The sequence below is a fragment of the Tursiops truncatus genome, chromosome 1 (assembly GCF_011762595.2).
Source record: "Tursiops truncatus isolate mTurTru1 chromosome 1, mTurTru1.mat.Y, whole genome shotgun sequence".
Classification (NCBI taxonomy): domain Eukaryota; kingdom Metazoa; phylum Chordata; class Mammalia; order Artiodactyla; family Delphinidae; genus Tursiops; species Tursiops truncatus.
This window is the reverse complement of record NC_047034.1, coordinates 100,471,910-100,497,926: the sequence shown is the minus strand read 5'-3', so window position 1 is coordinate 100,497,926 and position 26,017 is coordinate 100,471,910. Positions and strand designations below refer to the sequence as shown.

The 26,017-nt window shown below is 40.4% G+C and overlaps 1 protein-coding gene across 8 annotated transcripts in view; it reads right to left on the bottom strand.

Annotated features, from left to right (window-relative positions):
* Positions 1-26,017, bottom strand: part of ALG14 (ALG14 UDP-N-acetylglucosaminyltransferase subunit) — a 104,446-nt gene that overhangs the window by 50,613 nt on the left and 27,816 nt on the right. For 6 of the 8 annotated variants that reach the window (XM_073810669.1, XM_073810677.1, XM_019919321.3 and 3 more), the window contains exon 3: positions 11,523-11,654. The exons of 1 other annotated variant lie outside the window; for it this stretch is intronic. In XM_073810669.1, the coding sequence (XP_073666770.1) occupies positions 11,523-11,654 (132 nt within the window). Of the gene's footprint in view, positions 1-11,522; positions 11,655-20,176; positions 20,214-26,017 lie in introns of all 8 variants that reach the window. One more of the 8 variants, XM_073810688.1, reaches the window with a different exon arrangement.

Below are 26,017 nucleotides of genomic sequence, written 5' to 3'. Positions count from 1 at the left end.
AATATCATCATAAAAATTCACACGAATTATTAGCAAATGAAATCCATATAAAAATGTTTAAACAACATGATCAGGTGGGATTTATTCAGGGAATGCAAGCCTGTTTCAATATTTGAAAATCACTCAATGTAACGTACTGTATCAATAACTAACAAAAAATTATGATTGTACCAATCAATGCAAAAAGAACTTGTAACAAAGTTCATTTTGTCATTAATACATTAATTTTTCTATTGTCATTAATAAAAACATTCTCAGTAAATTAGGAATAGAGGTTGTAATGGTTAATTTTATGTGTCAACTTGACTGGACCATGGGTGCCCAGACATTTGGTGAAACATATGTCTGTGAGGGTATTTTGGGGTAAGATTAACATTTGAATCAGCAGACTGAGTAAAGCACATTGTCCTCCCTAATGTGGACGGTCCTCATCCAATCAACCGAACACTTGAATAGAACAAAAAGGCTGAGTAAAATCCTATCCCATTGATTTTGGTTCAGTTTTTCTGGAGAACCCTGACTAATAGAGAAGGGAAAGTTCTTCAATTTGACAAAGAGCATCTATAAAAAACCTACATTTGACACCATACTTAGTGGTAAAAGAATGAAAGCTTTTTCCCTAAAATTGGAAAAGAGACAAATTGTCTGCTCTCATCATTCATATTAAACATAACACTAGAAGTCCTAGCCAGTGCAATAAGGTAAGAAAAGGAAACAAATTATATACTAGTTGGAAGAGAAGAAATAAAATTTTTTCTATTTGCAGGACATATGATTGTCTAGAAAATCTATTTAAAAAAGCAAGATCTCAGGATATGAGACAAACAAAGCTCAATCGTATTTTGATATGTTAGCAAAGAACATGTAGAAACCAAAATTAAAAACACAATACCATTTATAACTTACAATTATTCCAAAAAAGTAAAATACCAAGATATTAATTTTAAAAACGTGTACATGATCTTGATGCTGAAAATTACAAAACTTGGATAAACAAAATAAAAGGAGATCTAAATAAAAGGAGAAGCATACCATGTCCATGGATTGGAAGACTCAATATAGTGAAGATGTCAATTTCCCCAAAACTGATTTATACATATAATGCAAGTCTTATCAAAATCCCAGCAGAATTCTGTTGTATACATAGACAAGCTTATTCTACACTTTTTATGGAAAGGCAAAGGAACTAGACTATCTAAGACAATTTTGAAAAAGAAAAATAAAGTGGGAGAAATCACTCTACCAGAAGTTAAGATTTACTATATACAGCTATAGCAAACACAGCAATGTGCTATTAGCAGAGGAAAAGACTCAGAGATGAATGCAACAGAGATTCCAGGAAACGATAAACACAAATACACCCAACTAATAACTTCTTTTTTAAAAAAAAAAAAAAGAATTCCAACTGATTTTTAACGAAGGGGAAAAGCAATTCAGTGGAGGAAGGAAAGGTTTGTTTATTTGTTTTTAGCACACTGTGCTGGGCATCCGTAGGCAAAATGAGCCTTCATCTAAACCTCACACCTGATATAAAAACTGATTCAAAATGACTCACACATTTAAATGTAAAACATAAAACTATAAAACTATTATGAGAAAACATGAGGAAATCTTTGGGATCTAGGACTAGATGAAGAGTTGTTAGATGTGATGACAAAAGTACGATTCATGAAAGAAAATTTGATAATTAGACCTCATCAAAAGTAAAAAATCTTTGTTTTGTGAAAGACCCTGTTAGGAAGATGAAAAGACAAGCTATGAACTGAGAGAAAATATTTGTAAACCACATATTAGACAAAAGTCTTACATCTAACATATACAAAGAACTCTCAAAACTCAAAAGTAAAACAAACCAATCAGAAAATGGGCAAAAGACATGAACAAACATTTCAGTGAAGAAGAAATATTAACGACAAATAAGTACATGACAAGATGTTCAACCTCATTAGCCATTAGGGAAATACAAATTAAAAACACAATGGTATATCCCTACACACGTAAAAAATACTGATAATACCAATTCTCTAGAGAGAATGCAGAGAAACTAGATCTCTCAGACATTGCTGGTGAGATGTAAAAATGGTATAGCCACTATGGAACATAGTTTGGCAGTTTCTTATAAAAGTAAACTTGAACTTTCTATCAGACCCAGCAATCTTTTTCTTGGGCATTTACCCAGATAAATAAAAACTTATGTCTATACAAAAACCCGTACATGTATGTTCACAGTAGTTTTATTCATAGCAGCAAAAAAGTGAAAACAATTCAAATGTCCCTCAATGTATGAATGGTTAAACAAACTGTAATACATCCATACGATGAAATCCTATTTAGCAATAAAAAGGAATTATTGATACATGTAAAAAACTGAATGGATCTCAAGGGCATTATGCTCAGTGAGAAAAAGTCAATCTCAAAAAGTTCCATAGTGTGTGATTCCATTTATAGAACATTCTTGGAATGACAAACTATAGTGATGGAAAACAGATTAGTGGCTACCATGGAACAGGGACTGGGGATAGCACAGGGGAGTTCCTTTGCAGTGATGGAACAGTTATGTATCTTGATACATGGATAAAACAGAGTAGAACTATACACAAACACAACCACACATGAACACATATGAAATACAGTGAAAACTGAATAAGGTTTGTAGTCTAGTTGACAGAATTGTACTAATATCAATTTTCTGATTTTGATATTGCACTATGGTTATATAAGACCACCACTAGTGGAAGCTGGGTGAAGTGTACATGGAACGTTGTGTACTATTTCTTCAACTCCTTGGAATCTATAATTATTTCAAAATAAAAAATGCTAAAAAAAATTGTGTTCAAATGCTTTTTTTTTAATTTTTATTTTATTTATTTATTTTTGGCTGTGTTGGGTCTTTGTTGTGGTGCACGGGTTTCTCATTGCAGTGGCTTCTCTTGTTGCAGAGCACGGGCTCTAGGCGCATGGGCTTCAGTAGTTGTGGCACACAGGCTCAGTAGTTGTGGCTCGTGGGCTTTAGAGCACAGGCTCAGTAGTTGTGGCACACGGGCTTAGTTGCTCCGCGGCATGTGGGATCTTCCTGGACTAGGGCTCGAACCCGTGTCCCCTGCATTGGCAGGCGGATTCTTAACCCCTGGGCCACCAGGTAAGTCCTAAATGCTTTTTTTTTTTTTTTTTTGGCGGTACGCAGGCCTCTCACTGTTGTGGCCTCTCCCGTTGCGGAACACAGGCTCCGGACGCGCAGGCTCAGCGGCCATGGCTCACGGGCCCAGGCGCTCCGCGGCATGTGGGATCCTCCCGGACCGGGGCACGAACCCGTGTCCCCTGCATCGGCAGGCAGACTCTCAACCACTGTGCCACCAGGGAAGCCCCTCTAAATGCTTTTTAAAAGAATCTCAAGCACCAAAATAAGCTGTAGGCTGAAGAGATGGAAAAACTATTTCTGATTTTAAATAGTTTTTTTTTTCCACCAACAGAATTACTCTCTATTTCATGCCTACCTGTTGTTTCTTTAGTCCACTTTTCTTGAAGCTAACTAAATATAAGCTTCTTGAGGACACAGCTATATTTTATTCATCCCTTTCAGTGCCTGCTGCAATACAGACATTAAAAAAACAAAACAAAACTACTAGTGAAGTTTTGAGTGAGTTATCTAATTCTGGCAAATCTGATACATTTCTAAAGAGAACTAGAATTATGCTACTCTGACTAGCTCTGTGACCTTGGTTACTTAGACCTCTCTGGATTCTGAGCTCCTCATCTATAGAATGGCGGTAAAGAGTATTGTGTCAGAGAACTGTTAGGAGAATTAAATGAGTTAATATATGCGAAGTACTTAGAATAGTGCCTGACACATAGGGAGAGTTCAATAAATGTTATTTTTCTAAAAATTTTTAAAAATACAACTTTTAGGTGTTCCGGTCACATGAATGAAAACGATAAATCAGTAAAACATTTAAGTGTCCATTTCTTTTAACTTCTATTGGATTTAAATGAAAAGAAGTATGTTTATGGGGTTTATAGAGGAAAAGCCCAAAACGCCATCTTAACAGTATCCATAATATTTAACCTTATAAAAATGACTACCTTGCTACTGCATTCAGGTCTTAAGTTCCAGATCCCATTAATTTCTAATAGCAAGAAAATATTATATTTAAAATGCTAATTAATAAAAATTCAGTCTAAAGATTTCAACCTTATATACATTATGTGACACTCACTCAACTGACTTATTAATCTTTCACTCTTCTTAAAATGACCTTTTCCTATTCTCTGACTTATTAACTCTTATCCACCTTTGCTTAAATGTCATCTCCACTCTCAAGCCTTGTCCAGCTCCCCAAAGAGGACCTATCACACTGCAACCACCCAGCTGTGGGCAAGACTGCTGTCCACTGTGCTTACTTACTTTTATACTTCTCACACACAGTATAAATCCTGTCACAGAGTAGGGTCCTTGACAAGTATCTGTGAATGAATGAACCACTGAGTTCTTCTTGTGATAGTCCCACAGCAATTTTCACCTACCACCATAAGGCACTTGGCACACTACATTATAATTACTTTCCCATTTGTCTCCCCCACTAGAGTGTAAGCTCTTTGAGGGAAGGGCCCACAGCTCACTCATGCACAGTGACTGGACCGTTCATCAAAGATACGTACTGTGAGGCTACCAAGTGCCAGGCACTGTTGCATCAGTATAATGAACAAGGCAGTTGCTTATGGAATGACAAACACATACATAAAAATGGGATTAGTACTATGAAGAAAATAAAGCAGGGCAGTCTGACAGAGGGATGAGAACATGAGCTGGAGGAAGGGCTAGTATCAGGACAGGCCTTTGTGAGGAGGTAACATTTGAGCTCAGAGAACAAAAAGGAACCAGTCACGTTTACAGCAGGGGTGAAGAGCCCCATGCACAGGGAATGGCAAGTACAAAGGCTCTGAGACAGGAATCAGCTGGGTTTGTTGGAAAAAAACAAACAAAAACAAACAGGCAGGTCTGGCTGGCACACAGTAAACTAGGGGAAGAGAGGAGGAGAAGAGGTCAGAGAAGCAGGTTGGGCTAGGGTGTATAGGTTACACTGAGAAATTTGGACTTTGTTCTAAGAGCACAGAAAACCGCTGGATGATTTTAAGTGTGGAGTAACGGAATCTGATGTACGTTATAAAAGAAATCACATTGGTTGCTAAGTGGTGAAGCAACTGCGGGGGATCATGAACTTCCTTCCATAGGCAGACAAATTAAGAGGCTATGCAGTGGGGGTGGCGTGGCGCTGCATGGCTTGGGGCAGAAAGATGGACAGAAACAGACAGAAATCACGGAAAATTGAGAAGACATGGCTGGCAGGCCTTGCTATTGAACAGGGGAAGTAGGTGTGGCCGAGAGGAATCAAAGATGTATCCTGAGGATTTGACTTGAGCAAGTTTACCAAGATGGGGAAGAGTAGGAAATATCTACTATCTTGAACCAAGAAACTTTCAGATGCCTACTGGATACACAAGTGGAAAAGTAGTACACGTTAGGCACTTAATATAGACTTTCAGTAACTAACAATTCGAGGATGATAGACTCACCTAAAATCAAACATATAATATAGCATTCCAAACATGACCAACTCTATTTACTGCTTCCAAGGTTACAAACGTAAAATAATAAGCAATTGAAATGAAATGAACTGAGAAATCTCAGTTCATTTGATAAACTATGTCATTTTTGGCTGCTACTGATGCTCCCTGACCCAGATGTTTAATTCAGCAAAGGTGCTGAATTTTATGTTAGAAATTTTAGACAAATGCTGTAACTCGATTCCGGTATTTGTGCCACTTAGAGAAGGTCTTAAAAACACTGGAGAGGTGAGGTGCCGAGAGGAGCAAGCAATGATTCACCAAATCACTTTTACTCAAAGGTAGGTACATGCCATATATGAAGCTACTGCGAGCCAAAGGTTTTGATGCTTTTGGCCATGATTCACATTTTAAAACTTTATTAAGATATAAGTTACACAGAGTAAAATTTACCCTTTTTAGTGTACAGGTCTGAGTTACGACAAACGCATACAATTAAGTATCGACCACCATCACCACCATGACCACTACAATCAAAATACAGAACGGCTTCTCACCCAAAAAAGTTCTTTCAAGTCTTTTTGTAGTCAGTCCCTCCCCCACCCCTGGAGGCTGAAAACCAATGATCTATGTTCTGTCCCATTATCTTTTTAAACTCAAGAATAATCTTATGACTCTTATTCACAGGATGCCTGGCAAAGCCATATTTCTTGAAAAGTATGATATGTGAAACACCAGAACCACCTAAAAAGTATTTAATGCCCTTGTAGAAAAAGAAACCATCCACTCCAATTACTAAGGGTTAGATTCAGGCCTCCAAAACACAGTTTATAACTTTCCTCTAAGATGCTTTTTGTCTAATAATTGGCTTGGATGAAACAAGCATGACTTTCAATATACACTCAACAAGCAGATTTACACATTTTTTCCTCAAAACAACCTGATGTTTTTGATTACTATCTCATTCAGAACGTTAAATTAAGATATAAAACATTACATATACTCACAATGGTTTTATATATGATTTTCTATAACAGGAAACTGGTAAATATGAATTTGATTAATTTTCTAAGTCAATCTCATTTGCAAAATTCTGTAATAATACTTTTTAAATAATACTGTTCCTCTTATTTTAATTATCCATTTTGAATTTTAAAAATATTCTATTTTGGGCTTCCCTGGTGGCGCAGTGGTTGAGAGTCCACCTGCCGATGCAGGGGACACGGGTTCGTGCCCCGGTCCAGGAAGATCCCACATGCCGCGGAGCGGCTGGGCCCGTGAGCCATGGCCGCTGAGCCTGCACGTCCGGAGCCTGTGCTCCGCAATGGGAGAGGTTGCAACAGTGAGAGGCCCGCGTACCGCAAAAAAAAAAAAAAAAAAATTCTATGTTGACAAACATACATGACACTTAATTTTGAAATATATACTATTATTATTATTCAATTAGATCAGGCTTTGTTAAATCTACTAAAGCAGATACTTAATTTGATCTGTTGGGATCTATTTAAATTTTACACTCTTATTTAGAGGGAGTGATGCTTAATGTAATTTATTTTAAAAGTAATTTATTAACTGATTCTTTTTTTTTTTTTTTTTTTTTTTGCGGTACGCAGGCCTCTCACTGTTGTGGCCTCTCCCATTGTGGAGCACAGGCTCCGGACGCGCAGGCTCAGCGGCCATGGCTCACGGGCCCAGCCGCTCCGCGGCATGTGGGATCTTCCCGGACCAGGGCACGAACCTGTGTCCCCTACATCGGCAGGCGGACTCTCAACCACTGCGCCACCAGGGAAGCCCTATTAACTGATTCTTAATTAGCCTGAATGAATGAACACATCTTCCATGGTGAGCCAGAAATGGTGGCATACAGTCCAGTGGTTAAGGCCTTGGGTTTTGGAATCAGAAAGACCTGGATGCTAGACCTAGCTCTGTTATTTACTGATTGTGCATACACTCTGGGCAAGTAACTTCCTGTCTCACAAAGCCTCACTTCCCTCCTCCATTAAATGTGCATAACAGTACTACCCACCTCATACAGCATGAATGCCACTACTTAGGACTAGGTCTGGTACATGTAAGTGTGCTCAATAAACGTTAGCTAGTACATACTGGATGGAATTTCCATTTAAAAAACATTGAAATGTTCTATTATTCAGCATTTGCTCTGAAACAACAAGGAAAGTGACTTTATTTATATTTTATAGATGACAAAGTGAGGCACAGAGACAGTTGAATGGAGAGCAGACTTACCGGCCCAGGTGCATACAGTTAAAGAGAAGCAGAAAGTCACCTGGTTGTTCAGACAACTCAAGTAATTTAAAGTCTGATGGTACTATAGTTTCTAAAAATGGTTTGTTTTTTTTTTTAAGAAGTAAAGAAGAAATTTTGATGAAAATCTTAAGAAAGCTAAGGATGTACAAAAACAGACATATGGATCAATGGAACAGAATGGAGCCCCCAGAAATAAACGCAGGCACCTATGGTCAATTAATTTTTGACAAAGGAGGCAAGAATACAATGGAGAAAAGACAGTCACTACAGCAAGTGGTATTGGGAAAGCTGGACAGCTGCAGGTAAATCAATGAAGTTAGAACACACCCTCATACCATACACAAAAATAAACTCAAAATGGCTTAAAGACTTAAATGTAAGACATGATACCATAAAGCTCCTAGAAAATAACATAGGGAAAACATTCTCTGACATAAATTGTAGCAATGTTTTCTTAGGTCAGTCTCCCAAGGCAATAGAAATAAAAGCAAAAATAAACAAATGGGACCCAAGCAAACTTATAAGCCTTTGCACAGCAAAGGAAACCATAAACAAAACAAAAAGACAATCTACATACTCGGAGAAAATATTCACAAACAATGCGACTGACAAGGGCTTAATTTCAAAAATATACAAACAGCTCATATACAAAAAAACAAACAACCCAATCAAAAAGAATGAGAAGATCTAAAGAGACAATCCTCCAAGGAGGACATACAGATGGCCAACAGGTACATGAAAAGATGCTCAACACGGCTAATTACTAGAGAAATGCAAATCAAAACTCACACTAGTCAGAATGGCCATCATCAAAAAGTCTACAAATAATAAATGCTGGATAGGGTGTGGAGAAAAGGGAACCCTCCTACACTGTTGGTGGGAAAACAGTACGGAGGTTCCTTAAAAAACTAAAAATAGAGTTGCCATATGATCCAGCAATTCCACTCCTGGGCATATATCCAGAAAAGATGAAAACTTTAATTTGAAAAGATACATGCACCCCAATGTTCATAGCAGCGCTATGTATGATAGCCAAGATGTGGAAGCAATGTAAGTGTCCACCAACAGATGAATGGATAAAGAAAATGTGGCATATATATACAACGGAATATTGCTCAGCCATAAAAAAGAATGAAATAATGCCATTTGCAGCATCATGAATAGCACTAGAGATTATCACATACTAAGTGAAGTAAGTCAGACAGAGAAAGACAAATACCATATGATATCACTTATTTGTGGAATCTAAAAAAATGATACAAATGAACTTATTTACAAAATAGAAAGAGACTCACAGACATAGAAAACAATCTTATGGTTACCAAAGGGGAAGGGAGCGAGGGAAGGATAAATTAGTTTGGGGTTAACAGATACAAACTACTATATATAAAACAGATGAACAACAAGGTCCTACTGTATAGCACAGGGAACTATATTCAATATCTTGTAATAACCTATAATGGAAAAGAATCTGAAAAAGAATATATACATATGTATAACTGAATCACTTTGCTGTATACCTGAAACTAACACAACACTATAAATCAACTATACTTCAATTTAAAAAAGGCAAAAATATTCAAAAAGAAAAATGAAATTAGTGCCATTTACAATTTTAAAAAAAGAAAGCCAAGGATGAATACAGGAGAGATCTGCATGTTGTTCTTAACCATTAACTTTGTGTGTGTGAATAAGGGAATTTCATTACGTGGGAGTTCATTTTGTGAAGCCAGCCACATCAAAGCAACTGACTGGATAATGTTCAGGTTTGAAATAATTTTCAAAACTCAGTTTAAAACAGAAAAAAGTATTTCACATTTCCCCCCTTTTCCCTTTTTATTCCTTTAGAAACATAATAGTCTTTTTTTCCCCTTCCACTCTTTATAGGCAAATTTATGGCACTCATAAAATTTTAGACTAAGTTTGAAGGAAACTGAGAGGACATCTGGTCCAATCCTTTTGTTTTAAGGTAGAGAATGATGCCCAGAAGGGAACTAAAATAAAATAAAAGCCAAAGTGAACCTGGGACCAAGTGTCCTAATGCCCCATCAGTTACTCTTCCTACTACAAGGGTATCAAAATACTTAGGCAGGGCCGTCACCAGAGCTCCTCCATGTCCACAGCAGACATCAGCCATCATGTCACTACTTCCTTCTCACCTTCACACCTTAGAGTCCTAAAGTCACCACATTCAACAGTGGCTGCTGCCACTGACAGTGGTCATGCCCCCAGTGATTTAGTAAATGTAAACCCCAAATTTCCAGCTTAAAATGTGAAGACTTTTTTTCTTCCTTCCATTTTGTCTCTTAAGTTTCAGAAATAATTAAATCTTTAAGAGTAGTAATGACCTTTTAGGAAAACATCTGAGTTCCACACTCTTAAAATGTGGTTGGAGACTGTGAGATAAACTTATTCTGTCAAAAATTTAAAAATAAATATAAGCAAAATTAATCTATGGTGATAGAAATCACCAGAAAGTGGCTGCTTGGGAAGGGGCAGGTGGGGTGATGGAAATGTTCTATATCTTGATAGAGATGTGGTCAGACTATGCATTTCACTGTTTGTAAATTATAACTTTTAAAAACAATCTAAAGTACTCACGTAGACAATTCAGATTTTTAAATTCTCATCCAAGGGAGGGACCTGAATTGCAATCCAGCTGGTGAAAGGCAATGACCAAACTGATAGAGATCTTTCAAAATCATGGTAGTTAAAGGCATTTTTGTGCAATTATTCATGAGAATAACATCCACTGTGCCAGAACTCATGTATATGGAAAGCAAATAAAGGGTTTCTTTAAGGCTATGCAGATTAATGGATTCTGCCTTAAACAGGAATGAGAGCATTATTTAAGTACTGTGTACACTACTGTGATAACATATCTGCTGATCTGCATTGCCTACTGAAGTGCATTTAGTAATAGAACTTCATCCTAAAGACCACAGAGAACTTAAGACTTTTATAGATAAGGAAGGTAAGGTTTAATACAGTGCACTAAAGCCTTCACATTTCTATTTTCTGTATTACTTTCCTATAAAAACTTGAGTGTGTATGACATTCTGCCCACTGCATATCATTTTCTGGTAACAGAGCTTTTTGTTTTTGTTTCTGTTTTTTTGTGCCTACTAGATTGCTAACTTAAAAAAAAAATTCATTGGGGTATAATTGATTTACAATGTTGTGTTAGTTGTTGTGTTAGTTTCAGGTGTACAGCAAAGTGAGTCAGTTATACAAATACACATATCCACTCTTTTTTAGATTCTTTTCCCATACAGGCCATTACAGAGTATTGGTAACAGAGTTTTGGCAAAATAAAAAGAGTACTGAAAAGGAATAAAAAAAACTGGCTCTTCTCTGGCTGACAGGCAAGCACATGACGTTGGCTTAGAAACCACAGGTGGCTAGCAGCACAAATTGCTTAAAGATAGTGCTGGGTTAGTCCCTATTGCCATGAGACAGAGGGGAGAAAAGGGCAAGTTTAGAGTTCAAGTTATAGCTAGAAATGGAAGACAAATTTCCCACCTCTTTGAGCAAAGTGCATTGAAATAAATTTTAGCACATGTTAGTAAAAGGTCTGGTATGGTATCTGGCACACTGATGAATGGCAGCTGTTCAAGAAAACAATATGTCCTGTTACTAATGAAGGATCCACAGGAGAGTGACCTTCTCTCGCCTCCGATGCTCATACGTACCAAATCTGGCTTCACTCGGTGAGTCAGGGGGAAGGAGAGCCACAGAGAGTACAAGGTGGTGAGTACCGTGGACAGCCAGGACTGCTGGACCTCCCGGCTTCTGGGAATGCGGTGAATATAGTATTCGGTAAACTAGAAGGAAATAGTGAAAATGCAAATCAACTGGGCCAGTATGCTGAAGTTAAACATAGAAACAGTTAACATTAGTACAAACAGGAAATGCTCTCTCAATTTTAATTTTCATTGGAAATATTTTTAAACTAAGTTATAAAGCCTTTTTCATGCTTTATACAACACACATCACTGGGTTATGACAAAAAGTTCCTGAATATGATTCAAAATGTTAAAGTCAGTGTTGACAATAAGCTGGGGGAAATTTTCTATAAAATATGTTTCAGGCAAAGACCTTAACATACTTATATACAAAGAGTCCTTACAAATCAGTATAAGTAACCTAGTATCAAGATGGGCAGAGGAGATGGACAGACAATTCCAAACAGAAGAAACACAAACAGCCAATACACTTTTGAAAAGATTGTTAACAATTAAACACAAAAGAAAGCAATGAGTCATTCTTCACCTACCTAGCTGGTAGAGACTGTGGATACTCCGCGTTTTTGAGGACGTAAGGAAATAGACATTTACATTCCCTGGGCAAATACATTAGAACAACTTTTGGGGAGGGCAATTTAGGAATATCTATCAGAATTTTAAGTGTGTCTACTTTTGATCCAGCATTACTGCTACCAGAAATACATCCCACAGATTTACCCACATGCTATCTACTTTATCACTGTTTGTATTTGTGGAAATTGGAAACAGCCCAAATATCCTCCAACAGGGATTGGAGAAGTCCATACAATAAAATATATGGAGACACATGAACAAATGACATAGATTTATATGAACAGATATGGAAGATGTGCCCAGATAAGTTGTTAAAGTGAATATACACGTTGCAGGACAGTATGTTTAATATGATCCAGCATGTATTAACAAATCACACAGCTGTGTGTGTTTGTATACACAATGGTACACATATCAGTATTTGCATGAAGAAAATCTGGAACTGTTTGCCACAAATTGTATATGATGTGGAAGGGATTACACAGGGAACTGAATACCAGAAGGAGAGAATCACTGGGAGTTCCTTGCAGCCTGGCTACCACAAACGTTAAGTCAGAGAGTAAAGGACTAAATACCTAATACATTCCTCTCCCCATCCCCCCACCTTTGGCCTTGAGGAACAATACGCTCCTAGAGAAAAGAACAGAAAAACTTTTCCTAAACTAGTGCAAGACACAAAACTACTGGTCCTAAGTTTTTTCAAATTTAGAAAAAGGTGTGAGATTGTGTGTGGAGGCTTCTGTTATGCTCCAGGAGGGCATCTGTGTAGCTCCTATAAAAATGAAAACGAGGGCTTCCCTGGCGGCGCAGTGGTTGAGAGTCCGCCTGCCGATGCAGGGGACATGGGTTCGTGCCCCGGTCCAGGAAAATCCCACAAGCCACGGAGCGGCTAGGCCCGTGAGCCATGGCCACTAAGCCTGCGCGTCCGGAGCCTGTGCATCCGGAGCCTGTGCTCCGCAACGAGAGAGGCCACAACAGTGAGAGGCCCGCGTACCGCAGAAAAAGAAAAAACGAAAATGGGCTGCACACGTGACCACTCTGTTTCACATATGATGGACAGTCCCTCTTCCTTCCATACTACACCAGTGGGGAAAGAAAGATCTGGACTCAATATGTTATCCACTATTTTTATTTATTTATTAATCATTTATTATATCAATGGTTTTTTTTCTTCCAAAGGATTAAGGTACTAAATGTTCAACTAGAAAATAATACTGAACAGTTCCCAAACTATAGACCATACAAGGGGCAGTATCCAAAAGGGGGCAAACTTGTAAGCAATCTTGTTGGAAGTTTGTGCTTGCCTCATTTGTGGAGATTATTCATTTAAAAACATGTAATGGGTAAAACAGTACTGAAACTGAGCCCCCCTAACACTGAGTTTCCTTACTGAGCTTATGATTAATCTCTCTATCCAAATCTTTATTCCCTTTCTTGTCCCCTCTGACCTCTATGCTGTGCTAACTGAACACTTATTCACCACAGTCAGATGACTAAAATTGCTGTTGTCCATAACATCGTTAATGCACTAAAATTGCTATTATATATATCATCATTAACATACAAACCCAGGTTGTTTCTCCAGGGCAAGATGAGCGAACAGACCCCTGAGCCACGGACCACCTGGTCTGAGCCTCATAAACCAGAACATCCCGACTCCCGAAACTGTGATGAAGAAACGTCACAAGATGATTAATCCCAGCCTTTGTTCATCCCTTTAAAAAAAAAAAAAAATCCCTAACTCAAAGACCAAGTGGGAATGGATCGGAGGCTTGTCTCCCACACTCTTGCTTGGCCCCTTGCAATAAACCCTTACGTTGCTGCAAACTCTTGGCTGTCAGAGTTTGGCCTTCTGCACTGTGGGTACATGAGGCCTTGCTTGGTTTCAGCACTAGAGAGCCAAAATGCCTCATCAGAAACCTTCTGGATCAGAAGTATTTCGAACAGGTAATACAGGACATATACCATATATTACATAATATCCACCACTGAAGTTTGGAGAAGTAACCAAACATATTGACATTTCTATAGCAAACCACGAACATTCACACTAAGTGGGATAAAGACTATACTCCTCGTGCCAATTCAAACCAGGTTTTACTGTCAAATAAACTTGTGACAAACCTGGAACTTTTTTTTTCTCCCTCAGTTTTCCGAGCTTTCTAGGATTTCAGATCAGAGGTTGTGGACCTGTACTACAAAATACATTTGAACCCAATAAGATGTCAGTATTATTATAGTGAAAATAACCCAGTAGGGTCTCATTAGAAAGGATTTTTCAGTGTTACTTCAAAAATTTGAGGCCTGATCTTAATATCTGTAATATTTTCTTTAAAAAACCATGGGTGTCTACCATGTCCCTTGAATCTTTTAAAGCTGTGAGCTATATATAAAAAAATTTTTATTTTATTGAAGTTTAGTTGATTTACAATGTTGTGTTAATTTCTGCTGTAGAGCAAAGTGATTCAGTTACACATATTCTCTTTCATATTCTTTTCCATTATGGTTTATCACAGGATACTAAATGTAGCTCCCTGTTCTATAGAGTAGGACTTGTTGTTTATCCATTCTACATATAACACTTTGAATCAGCTAATCCCAAACTCCCAATCCATCCCTCTCCCCTCCCCCTCCCCCCTTGGCAACCACAAGTCTGTTCTCTATATCCTTGAGTCTTTTTCGTAGATACGTTCATTTGTGTCATATTTTAGATTCCATATATAAGTGATATCATATGGTATTTGTCTCTTTCTGACTTACTTCACTTAGTATAATAATCTCTAGGTCCATCTATGTTGCTGCAAAGGGCATTATTTCATTCTTTTTTACGGCTGAGTAGCATTCCATTGTATATATATACACACCACATCTTCTTTGCTTATAGCTATGTAAAGAAGCAATGAACAGTATTTTTGGGTATTTTTAGTGTCCTGAGGGGCTGGAAGGGGTGGTCAGCCTGACTCTGGCTCTGGAAGCCCAGCTCCCCTGACTCCATCTGAGCTCCAGAGAGGCAAACACAAAAGCCTGGTAGGGCCTACGCAAGGTCTGGAGGGTCTGGAGACAGCTCTCTTAGACTTGGACATGGAAGAAAAGACTATATCTCGTCCCGGGGAGCAGCCTGAGGAAGCAGAGAAAGTGGGTTCTAGAAGTCTCCAGTCCAGTCCCAGAAGGATGGAAACTAGTGGAGGCATGTTCTGGGGTGCGACCTGAGGGTCCTCCTAGATGGAGACTAGAAAAACAGGCCTGAGGGTGAGCAAACAAGGTAGTGACTGAAGAGTGATGACCTGTCTTCTGACTTCTGGCTGCACCATGGAAGGAGCCCAGCCTCAGCCTTCAGATCAGATGCTAGGCTGGGGAGGGGAGTCTTGGTTCCACTTGCGGGCTGGAGCTAACTGAGCCAATGACCTCATGCATACAGTGACCCACCACTCAGTTTACACAGGATGGTCCCAGTTTATGTCTGTAGTCCTGGCATAATTATTAATAGTGCTCCCTTCTGCTCTCAGAAGTATCCCACTTTAAATGATAAAGTATATGGTTACCCACAGGGTGGGCAAGGAGTAGGTTCTTCCTAGTGATAGGGAAGGAAATTTACTCAGAATAGCCCAAGGCAAGGTGATGCAAGAATCTACATTACCATCAAGGACAAGAGTCTAAGTGGTAGCTGGGAAGAAATCCAAGCTGGAAGTCCTACCAGTGAGATAAACAGGAAAACAGAGAGTTGGTGACCAGCGTGGGGAAATGCGGGTGGTGAGGACCGAGCCAGGCAAGGGGTCAGAACCATGACCCTGACTGGCAGGAGACCAGGGACGGGGGGCAGGGTCCATATGGTACCCCTCTCTGGCTTATGGCTCTACGCTAGAGAGGCCTATACCTCCAAACCCCATCTAAGTCTTCGCCACATTATGTCGTTTTGATAATAAGTTCAGGGAACTGGAAATCCTACCAAAAAAGAGACTTCTCTCCAAATCCAAGCCTCTTCCCACCCATTCCCCCACCAGATCAGTTCTCAGAGGTACCTTTCCCGACTGACCTTTCTAAATAACCCTGCTCTTCCCACCTGTACGCACACTCCTCTCTCCTCCATCACCAAGCTTGCTTTTTGTTTTAAAATTACTCTATTTCCTCTACTGGCATATTATATGTTTATTTACTGATACCTCCACGAGAATATAACTTACCTGAGAACGCCAGGAACTTTGATCGTTGCAATCTCAGTGCTTGTAAGAGTATTTGGTTTACAGTTGGTGCGCAATATATATTTATTGAATAAATGATTCAATATGTTTTTGCATATTAATATAAAATAACTCAATCTTCCTGTCACCTACCTGAGATGTTCTTAGACTGGGAATGCAGAAAGGACACAAAGGAGGTAATTTCACAGTGCTTAACCTGGGGCCTTATTTGTAAGGTCCACTCAATAAATGGGTTGAACTGAACGGATGGAATTCCTGGGGCAAGAGGGAAAATGCCAGAGCAAAGCAGGGTATTGAGAGTTTATAAACAGCCAGAGCCAGGAGGCACCAAACCCTAAGGGGAGATGAGAAGGGACCAAAGACAAACGCGCCCTCCCCATCAATGTGTCCTAGATACACAGCCTAGAGGGCCTCAAGGAACTTCTCAGCCCTTGTGGGTCCTCTCCCCAGAAAATAAGTCCAAGAGAGAAGACTGTCCTGAGGCTTTGAGGTCTGAGCACAAAGGGAAAGGGAGTCTGCTAGGTTAACGCGACCAGAGCCTTCCACTGTACACCTAAAACTTCTTGAAAAATTCTATGCCCACTGGTTCTGTATTAAACCTGCTATGCGGGGGTGCAGTCAGGCAGATGGAAACCTGGGGCCATCTTGATAGGGACAGAGCCCTCAGAAGAGCTATGCCTGATACACAGAAGTGGGTGCTAGGGTATCTGATGTCCTGTATCACCTAGAAGAAACACTGAGAACCAGGCCATGACAAAACCTTAAGAGAGCTTTTATTACTTTATATAGTTTTAGAAGATAATCAAATATATAAAGAAGTCAGTGAAGAAAAATTATCGATAGAATGCTTGTATTTTGGTCTTCACTAAAGTTCCTTTGAAGACAAAGGAATGGGAGAGAGTTTCAGAGAGCTACAATTTAGGCTCGGCTCTGACCAGGCGTTCCTAGGCGTTGTGGCATCTAGAGAAATCCAAGTGAAGGCACCTTTATAGCCATACTGTTTTTTATTAGTCTGTACCTCTACCTTGAGGAAACTGTCCCTGATCCTCTTCTATGTGCTATTAATGGGATGCAGGACACCAAGGATACTTCATCCATCATTTTACCCCCCGAGTCCCATCTCCAGACCCAACATTTGGTTTCAGAGTGGCCACATGACCCAAGCAGGCTCAGTCTTTTCCTGGATTCTTATAGAGACCCAGGGAAAGCGCTTCCTTCTACAAATACTGTGGGCTGCTAAACTGGCCCTCAATAATCCATTCTACTGGGGCAAGAAATACATACTTGTTTTGGTATTCCTCTATTCACTAGGCTTTTCTGTAACAACTCAAAACTGAACTATCATATTTGCCACCAAAACATGCTATTCCTGTGTTCCCAAGCCAGAAACTGACAAATGAACAGTAGAACCTGTCATAAACAGGTTTCCTGAATAGATGTGAAGATCATGAAGATCTATGTTGGGACTGGCAGGGACGAGGGCTGGTGGGGGACACTCTGAAACCAAATTTTGGGTCTGGTGATGGGGGTCAGGGGGTAAAATGATGGACGAAACATCCTTTGTGTCCTGCATCCCATAAATAGGACATAAAAGAGGGTCAGGGGCAGTTTCCTCAAGGCAGAGGTACAGACTAATAAAAACAGTATGCCTATAAAAACTGTCCCCATGTTTCCTTCTTCCAAAACCTCTACACACACTCCTACCTACCCATCTATTCCCAACATCCCTGCTACTCTCATGGTCCCAGCCATCACCACCTCTCACTGTGACTATTGCAATTGCCTCTCCAGTCGTCTCTGCTTCTTCTCTTGCTCCCCTTCATTTTATTCTTTACAGAATCTCCAGAGCGATCTTTTTATAATGTACATCAGATCTTTCTTTCTCCCGCTTAAAACCCTCCAAAGGCTCACCACTGCACTTGGGATAAGATCCAGTTTCTTACAACTGCCTCCAAGGTCCCATGTAGTCTGGCGCTGGCTTATGTCTCTAGCCGCTCCCTGCTCACTCCCTCCAACCACACGGGTCTTCTTTCTGCTGTTTGAATGTGTCAGACTCATTCCTTCCTGAGGGTCTTTTCTGCTCATTCTGAGCTGTCTGCCCTGCTCCCAGACTGTCTCATAGGAAGCTCCTTCCTACAAGTCAGGTCTCGCTTGAACATTATCTCCTCAGAGAGGATGCAGTTCTCCCCCACCATCCCCTAACCCCAAAACATGGTTGCCCTCCACCGCACTGTCTTATTTTACCATCTTCACAGCAATTTATTGGTAACTCAAATTAACTTGCTCATTTATAGTTTGTCTGATTGCTGTCTGCCTCTCTCCCCAGAACGTAAGCTCCGTGAGAGGAAAGGACTTCGTCTCGCTGCCTGCTGTGATCCTGATGCGCAGAATGGTGTTTCACACGTCATGGGTGCTCATCCCTACTCGCTGAATAGATCAATGACTGTCATTACAGTTTCTAGAAGTTCAGTCTGTCGTCTATGCTGGGGAAGATGCGAACTCCTTATCTCATAACATCTCAGGAATGTAAGAGACCAATTAATCGAACCTTCTCACCTTCACAGGTGAGGCATCTGAACCTTCCCGCAGGGACAGAGCCAGCACGTGGTAGAGCTAGGACCTGAACCCAGGCTTTCCACGTGTCCTGAAATAGGCTGCTGACTCACCTTCATGAAGGCCGTTCCTGATGCCTGTGCCTCCCTGCTGAGAAGCCTGCCCCCTCCAACACACAGTGAGTTGAGCCAGCTTCCTCTGGAGCTCTGCTCCCGGCTGCCTGTGGTTTCTGTGATAGCCAACCACCCATCCTGACCCATTTCCTTTCCCTTCTCTGCTTTGTAACTCACCAGCCCTATAACTCACAGCCTTCAACTCCGAGTGTGCTGCGTCTCTACCTGCTCTATGGGAATTGGGCCGCTGGCCTCCTCTCACCTCTCTGTGCTTTGTGCCCTGCTCTGCGCTATAGGTTTGGCACCGCTCCCCCGCCTACCACTGTCACCAATGACTCCCTCCTCTGCCCGCAAGCCTCTCTGCGGAAAAGAAAACAGAAAAAAATAAAAGGCGGGGGGGGGGGGGGCTTAGAAATCTTCAGACTTTTCTGTTGGACCTTAGGCCCCCAAGTCCCTTCTGGTAAGTTCTGTTGTTTTGCTGTTGCTCCTACCTGGCAGCCGACTGGGAAAGTATGCTTTAGTTGAGTCCTTGCTTTCTGTGCAGGTCAATGTGTATACCCTGCAGTAGGTGCATATCTTGCAACGTGATCCAGTCTGTTTCACACAATTGGCAGTCACATAAAAGAGAAGAAAGACTCTTTCTCTCTTATTCTCTCTCCACCATGTAGTTAATGAAACATCCTTTCTGTCTATCTATACAAGCTTCCTAATTAAGAAGTGGCAGGGACCATGTCCTACATTACTGTACATGCCCACAGAGCCTCCCAGCATTCCCCACACGTACTTGATGGATGCATAACCAAACCCACAGTGGCAAGACAGACAGCAAAGGTAGACTGTCTAAGAGTAAAAAAAAATAATGTGGAGAAATGGATTTTTTTCAAGCTTCTAGTTTGTCTGGAATTATGTGAAACACTGAGTTAAATGCTAATAGTATATGACAACTTGTAACTTTCACAGTATCTTTCAGAATTACATCACTGCTGAAAACCACAGACATATCTGGCCTTAGATTTGTGACAAACTAAATAGAAGTTTATAGTGATTCAGATGGAAATAATTCCACCAAGGAATCCAAATGGCATCATAAACCACAACAGAGCAGGTCAAGTGGTCTATGAAGTCATTCTCTGCTGTTACCACACACTGAAACATACAATACATTTATTATTTAGTGAATGCCACGCTGTTGCAGAATCCTGGAAACAAGACAAAATGAAAATGGTAAAATTTCATTCAACCAAAAGTGGTTTCAGTTTTCCTTCATAACCGCTTTTTTTAAAATAATGAAAAGTACAATATATAGTACAAGCATGCTAGATGATTCACCCAATCATTCTGAAATCAAGATGACCATAATTTACCACCCAAAAAAAGTCTTTATATGCATGTCCTTCAAGAACTTGGTAGCTGCCCACTTCAACGTAGGTGATGACGAGGTACCATGAAGTGTCTTGGGATGAACGAGCCGTGGGTTCCAGGCTGGGTCCTGCTCAGATAACCAGCTCTGTCACCTTGGGTGAGTTAGCCGCTCTGGACCTCAAGTCTCTCACTGTGAAGCAAGGAGGCCTGGCTGAGATCAGAGATCCTCCACTAGCCATCATGACCCCACTACTGGTTCTCAAGCCTGTCTTGTCAGAGACAGGCTTCCTTTTACCTTTAAAATGGTATGAAATTTAAAGACCGCTGTTCCAGGCCTGCCTCATGACTTGGGGCCACTCCTCACTTTACCTCGAGAAGTTCTTCCTTGACTGGAGGTCTCAGGCTTCAGGGAAATAAAAAAGAAGTTTGTTCTTGAAACACTTAGGGGAGTCCGGCACAAAAGATTTCTAAAGTCCTTCATAATGAATATTAGTATTCCTCTTTCCAGCCTTTTATTGCCCCTTTCTTTTGCAAGAAATAATCCAATTTTTCCTTTGGGTAACTCACCCTTGCTCACATTCTCAGCCAGATGGTTTTGGTGGGATTTCAGCCCCTGTCTCCTTAACCCCTAACCTGTAGCTCCAAGAGTAGGACTGGAATGGCTTAAGCACCATGGAACAACACTCATCTGTGGCTATGATGATTCGCTGAAAGATGTGAATATAACCCAGTTGGAGACCATCAGGCAGGAGACATTTTCTGGGATTTCTGGGAAAAAGAAGCTTCACCTCTCCCTCTCCTACATGCTGTAAGAGAGCTTCTTCCTTAGACCTTTAGTGCAAAGATATGAAGCCAGGAGACGCTAATGCTTTTTGCTGCCCTGAGGGAAGAGCCTGGAGCTGCTGGAGGCAGCACCAGGGAGCCTGACGGGAGGATGCTGCAGAGGATAGAGCAGACACACCACTATCCTTGGTGGCCTCCCTGGGCAGCTGGACCAAGTCTTGCCAGAAACAACACTGAATTTTTCCCATTTCGTTAAGTCAAAAAATGCTCTTTATTGTTCAAGCCAGTTTTGAGTTTAGTTTTACGTCACTTGCAGTTGAAATACCCTTCCTTTTAGCTTTAAAATGGTATTAATTAATTAATTTATTTTTAAAATATTATTTACTTATCTGGCTGCACCGGGTCTTAGTTGTGGCACGCGGGATTGCCACACGCAGGATCTTTAGTTGCGGCACACGGGCTCTTAGTTGCGGCATGCGGCATCTAGTTCCCGGACCACGGATTGAACCCAGGCCCCCTGCAATTGGGAGCGTGGAGTCTTAACCCCTGGACCACCAGGGAAGTCTCTAAAAATGGTATGAATTTAAAGACTGCTTTCCTCTTCTTAAAAAGGAAAAGATATTAAAATCATAGATGCAACAAGTCTTTACAGTGCTGGCTATTAGAACTGCATTCTTCATTGTGAGCACAGATATACTCCCAAGAGCACCTACCAGGTGACAGAAACTGGGCTAGGAGCACAAGGGTAAATAAGACGTTTATAAAGAACTCACTGCAGTCTGGTAGGACAACACAGGACAACAAATAATTGCAATCAGAGAGACTGATACGATAAGAGACATCATTATTAAATATAATGTTAGCACCAAGTAAGAAATGATGAATTATACTTTGATAAACCCAGTCAGGCTCTATAGAAGAGATACTTTATCTAACTTGGAAGAATATGACATTTACCAGGTATAGCAGAGGAGGAAAAAAGGTTCTTCTGGCGTGTTCACAGCAGAGAGACATGAAATGGCATGGAATTATCTGGGGAACTATACTTTGGCATGTAAAGAGGACAGAGCAGCAGCAAATGGAGCTGGAGAGGTAGGGCCTTCAAAGCCATGCTAAAGAGTATGTACTCAAATCTAAAGGCAAAGAGGAGTTACTGAAGGATGTTAAAAAAGGAGAGTACTGTAGTCAGAGCTGCTTTCAAGAAATACCACTTTGGCAGTTACGAACAGAATGGACAGAAGGGTGGCAACTCAACCAGAGGAGGAAAATCATTTGAGAGATCACTGAAACATGCCAGGGGAATGACGTTGAAGGCCTGAAGCAGGGGTCCCCAACCCCCGGGCCACGGACCAGTGCTAGTCTGTGGCCTGTTAGGAACCGGGCCGCACAGCAGGAGGTGAGTGGGCCGCTCCCGTCGCTCGCCTTACCGCCTGAGCCATCTGACCCCACCCGCCCCCCGCGGAAAAAGTGTCTTCCACGAAACTGGTCCCTGGTGCCAGAAAGATTGGGGACTGCTGGCCTAAAGGATACTTACAACACTAAGCTGAAGGACTGGAGAGGGCAAACAGTGGGGAGCAGAGATTTAAGGAGGCTGGGGAGCTTGGGGTGATTCTCAGGTTTTTAGGGGAGTGAATGGTAAAGGGGGAACAGACTGAGAGCATATCGTTATTCACTGTGGTTCAGTTTTGAGCATAATTTTGTGAGTCAGTGAAACACTCTCTAAGTACAAAATATATCCGTATTAGAGAATATGTACAGGTAATTGTCAGGTTGAAATGGGATAGACAGGGGTTTGTACTGGGAACTTGGGCAATGAATTCACTTGGCAGGTGGGCAGACAGAGCAAGACAACTGGGAATCTCAGAAAAGGCAGTGTTGGGAAATCTAGATTCCAGGCAGGCGCTGACAGGTCCCAGGGTGGCCTGGCCTGGAGCAGCGGCCTCGCTTGTCTTTGACAAGTCCGACTTGACAACCAGTTGTGGGATCAAGGATGCTAGTTGAGGATCCCTGATCTCAGCCAGGCCTCCTTGTTTCACAGTGAGAGACTTAGGTCCAGAGAGGCTAACTCGCCCAAGGTGACAGAGCTGGTTATCAGCGGGACCCAGCCTGGAACCTTCATCACAGGTCACTTCATGGCACTTCACCCTCTACCATGATTCGAGCATCTTTCACATCCTTGAAGGACAAGTGAACACCCTCTGCACCCGCTATTCCACTTATGCTTCCTTCTAGCACTCAGCTCATTGGTCAATCCTGACTAAAACCACCACCAGTCATCCTCACTACTTGTAGCGCTCAGAATTATGTTGTCCCTGGAAGGATTGTAACTACTGGCTCCAGAATTATTTCTTGGAGCTTAAAGGCTAAAAGAGACCAAAAAAATCTCCATTTGTGCAAAAGGAAGGATCAAAGGAAACAGGCCACATCCTGATTTTGTGACAACAACAAAAAAGAAATTATTGTATGTACAACAAAAAAGAAATTATTGTATGTTTGGGCCCATAATATAAGTTTTCATTTTAAAAATACGCTATTTATGGAAATGTTTAAATTCAAACATTGGTTATTAGAATGTCTTTAATTAGCTTTCGAAAGAGAAACAATAGCACCATATTGCAAAATGTTACTAGCTCTGCATGTTGTAAGAATTCCATACAAATTTCACTGGCACAGGGAAAATGGTCAAATTACCTTAAAGCTGAAATAACTGCAAGACATTATTCACAGCTATTTCAATACCATCAATTCAGAATCTGATTCAAAGAAAGTTTAACCTAACATGCCTTTGTTGTAGAGATGGAGGATGGGAAAACTAAGATTTGGGAAGGAATTTAAGAGATTAAGCTACTTAAAATACTTTAGAACCATATATAACATCTATCTGAAAATAATCATTTATTCACTGAAACAGCCACATCACAGGATCTCTATGTGCAATAAATTTCAAATACTTTCTATTTTTCACACATCTAGAATGATCATCTTCCAAATTAGAGTTTTTTTTTTTACTTTTACCTATAACTGAATATAGTTAAGGTCCATTATAAAGAGGAAAAGTGCATATATACATTAGTCACACACTAAAAAGGTAAAAATGTTAAACTATAAGTTGTTATACACAATTTAGAAACTGAAACAAAACCCCACAACTGCAATTACATAGTTCACAAACTTATTTCTTTTAGAATTGCTTGGGAATTATGAAAGAGAGATACCAAATGCATTAGCATTCGATTCAGAAGTCTCAGCAGTTAAACACAGTCTTAGTTCACTGTGTGACGTGAGCAGCCCACCTGGTGGAAAATAGCAGGTGTTGTTAAATGGAAGCGCATCATGCTAATTTCAGAAGTACTGATAGATAAACCCTGCAATCACGAAACTGTCACTGAATCATACATACATATGGGCTAAAAGATGAAACCAAAAGATCTTTATTTATTAAAGTAAAAGAAAAACTAATATGCTTCCAAAACATAATTATATAATTATACTAGTCCCAAAATATTAGTGCTGATGATATGTGGGTTATTTAGAAAATTATTACTTCCACTGGGGTTTTTATCTCTTCTCAGCTTTGTTTCTTCAAAAAAACAAACAAAAAAACTTGCATTGTTTTCTAATTATAACTTAGAAAACACAGAAAATGTTCAAACAAAACCAAAAATGAACCACTATTCATAACTCAAAATGATCCCTATACCCTCTCTGTATAACCTTAAAAGATAGATCACTTAAATCCTTTCTGCAACTGAAAACACTCTAAGATGGTCTCAGGTTTCTACAATTGAAATAATTTCTCCTCTTGTAATTTAACCAACTGCTTTCCCAATCTCCTGCCACTCCCTCCTCTGCATTCAAAGCAGCACTGCCTTTTCTCTCTCGAGGCCTGTTGAACATGGCTGTCTTCACACTGGAACTCCCTTCACTGCCATCCTGAGAAATCCCCTTGCTGCTCTCTTGGGCTGGCGCCCAGATTCTGGGACTGGAGTCTTCCTCCTTCTTGGGTTTCCCTTGTTTTGGTGGAGCACATCCTCTGTGAAAGGGTATATGGGGAATCCGTTTGAGGACATTTCTCCACTGTCATTCTGAATGTCATTAGAACCCCCTTTCTGGATGTTTTTGGAATTCTTCTCTTTATCACTAGTTCTGAAATAGTATGATGATATATCTTATTGTGACTACAGTTTAACTAGGCTGGGGATAGTCCTTTAGTTTGAAGGTTATGTCCTTCCAGTGCTGGGAACTCTGCTTCGGTCTTCACTTGTTTTAAAAAAATTTTTCCCATGTCCTTGTTCTTTTTAGATAGTACACCGCCAAAATCCAGTTTAATTATTTAATTTTCTTACGTTTCCTCTATTGTTTTTATTTTTGGTTCTGATTTACAACAGAGCTCTTGTATATGATCTTCCAATTTTTTTTTATTCCTATAGTTACAATTTTAATAGCCAAAGGTCTTTCTTATTCTGTGAGGATTTAAAAAGAATAGATCTCATTTTTTTTTTTAAGACACAATGTCCTCTCATTTCTCTGAGGATACTGCTTTCCTTTAATACCCATCCCCCAGCCCCACACATTCCTTTTCTCAAAGTTCCTTTCCCTGTTTTGCTTTCTCTTATGAATGGGACTTTCCTCCAATGGCTGGTAGTCTGTGGATGCCTGTTCAAACCAGTAGTTCTCAAGGAAGAGGGGGAGATTTCTCCCCCCAAGGACATTTGGCAAGGACGGGAGACATTTTTGGTCACCCGTCACATTTTTGGGAGTGAGGGGGTGGGAAAGGGATGGGTGCTACTGGCCTCTAGTGGTAGAGGCCAGGGATGCTGCTAAACATCCCACAGTGCAGAGGACGGCTTTCCAATGA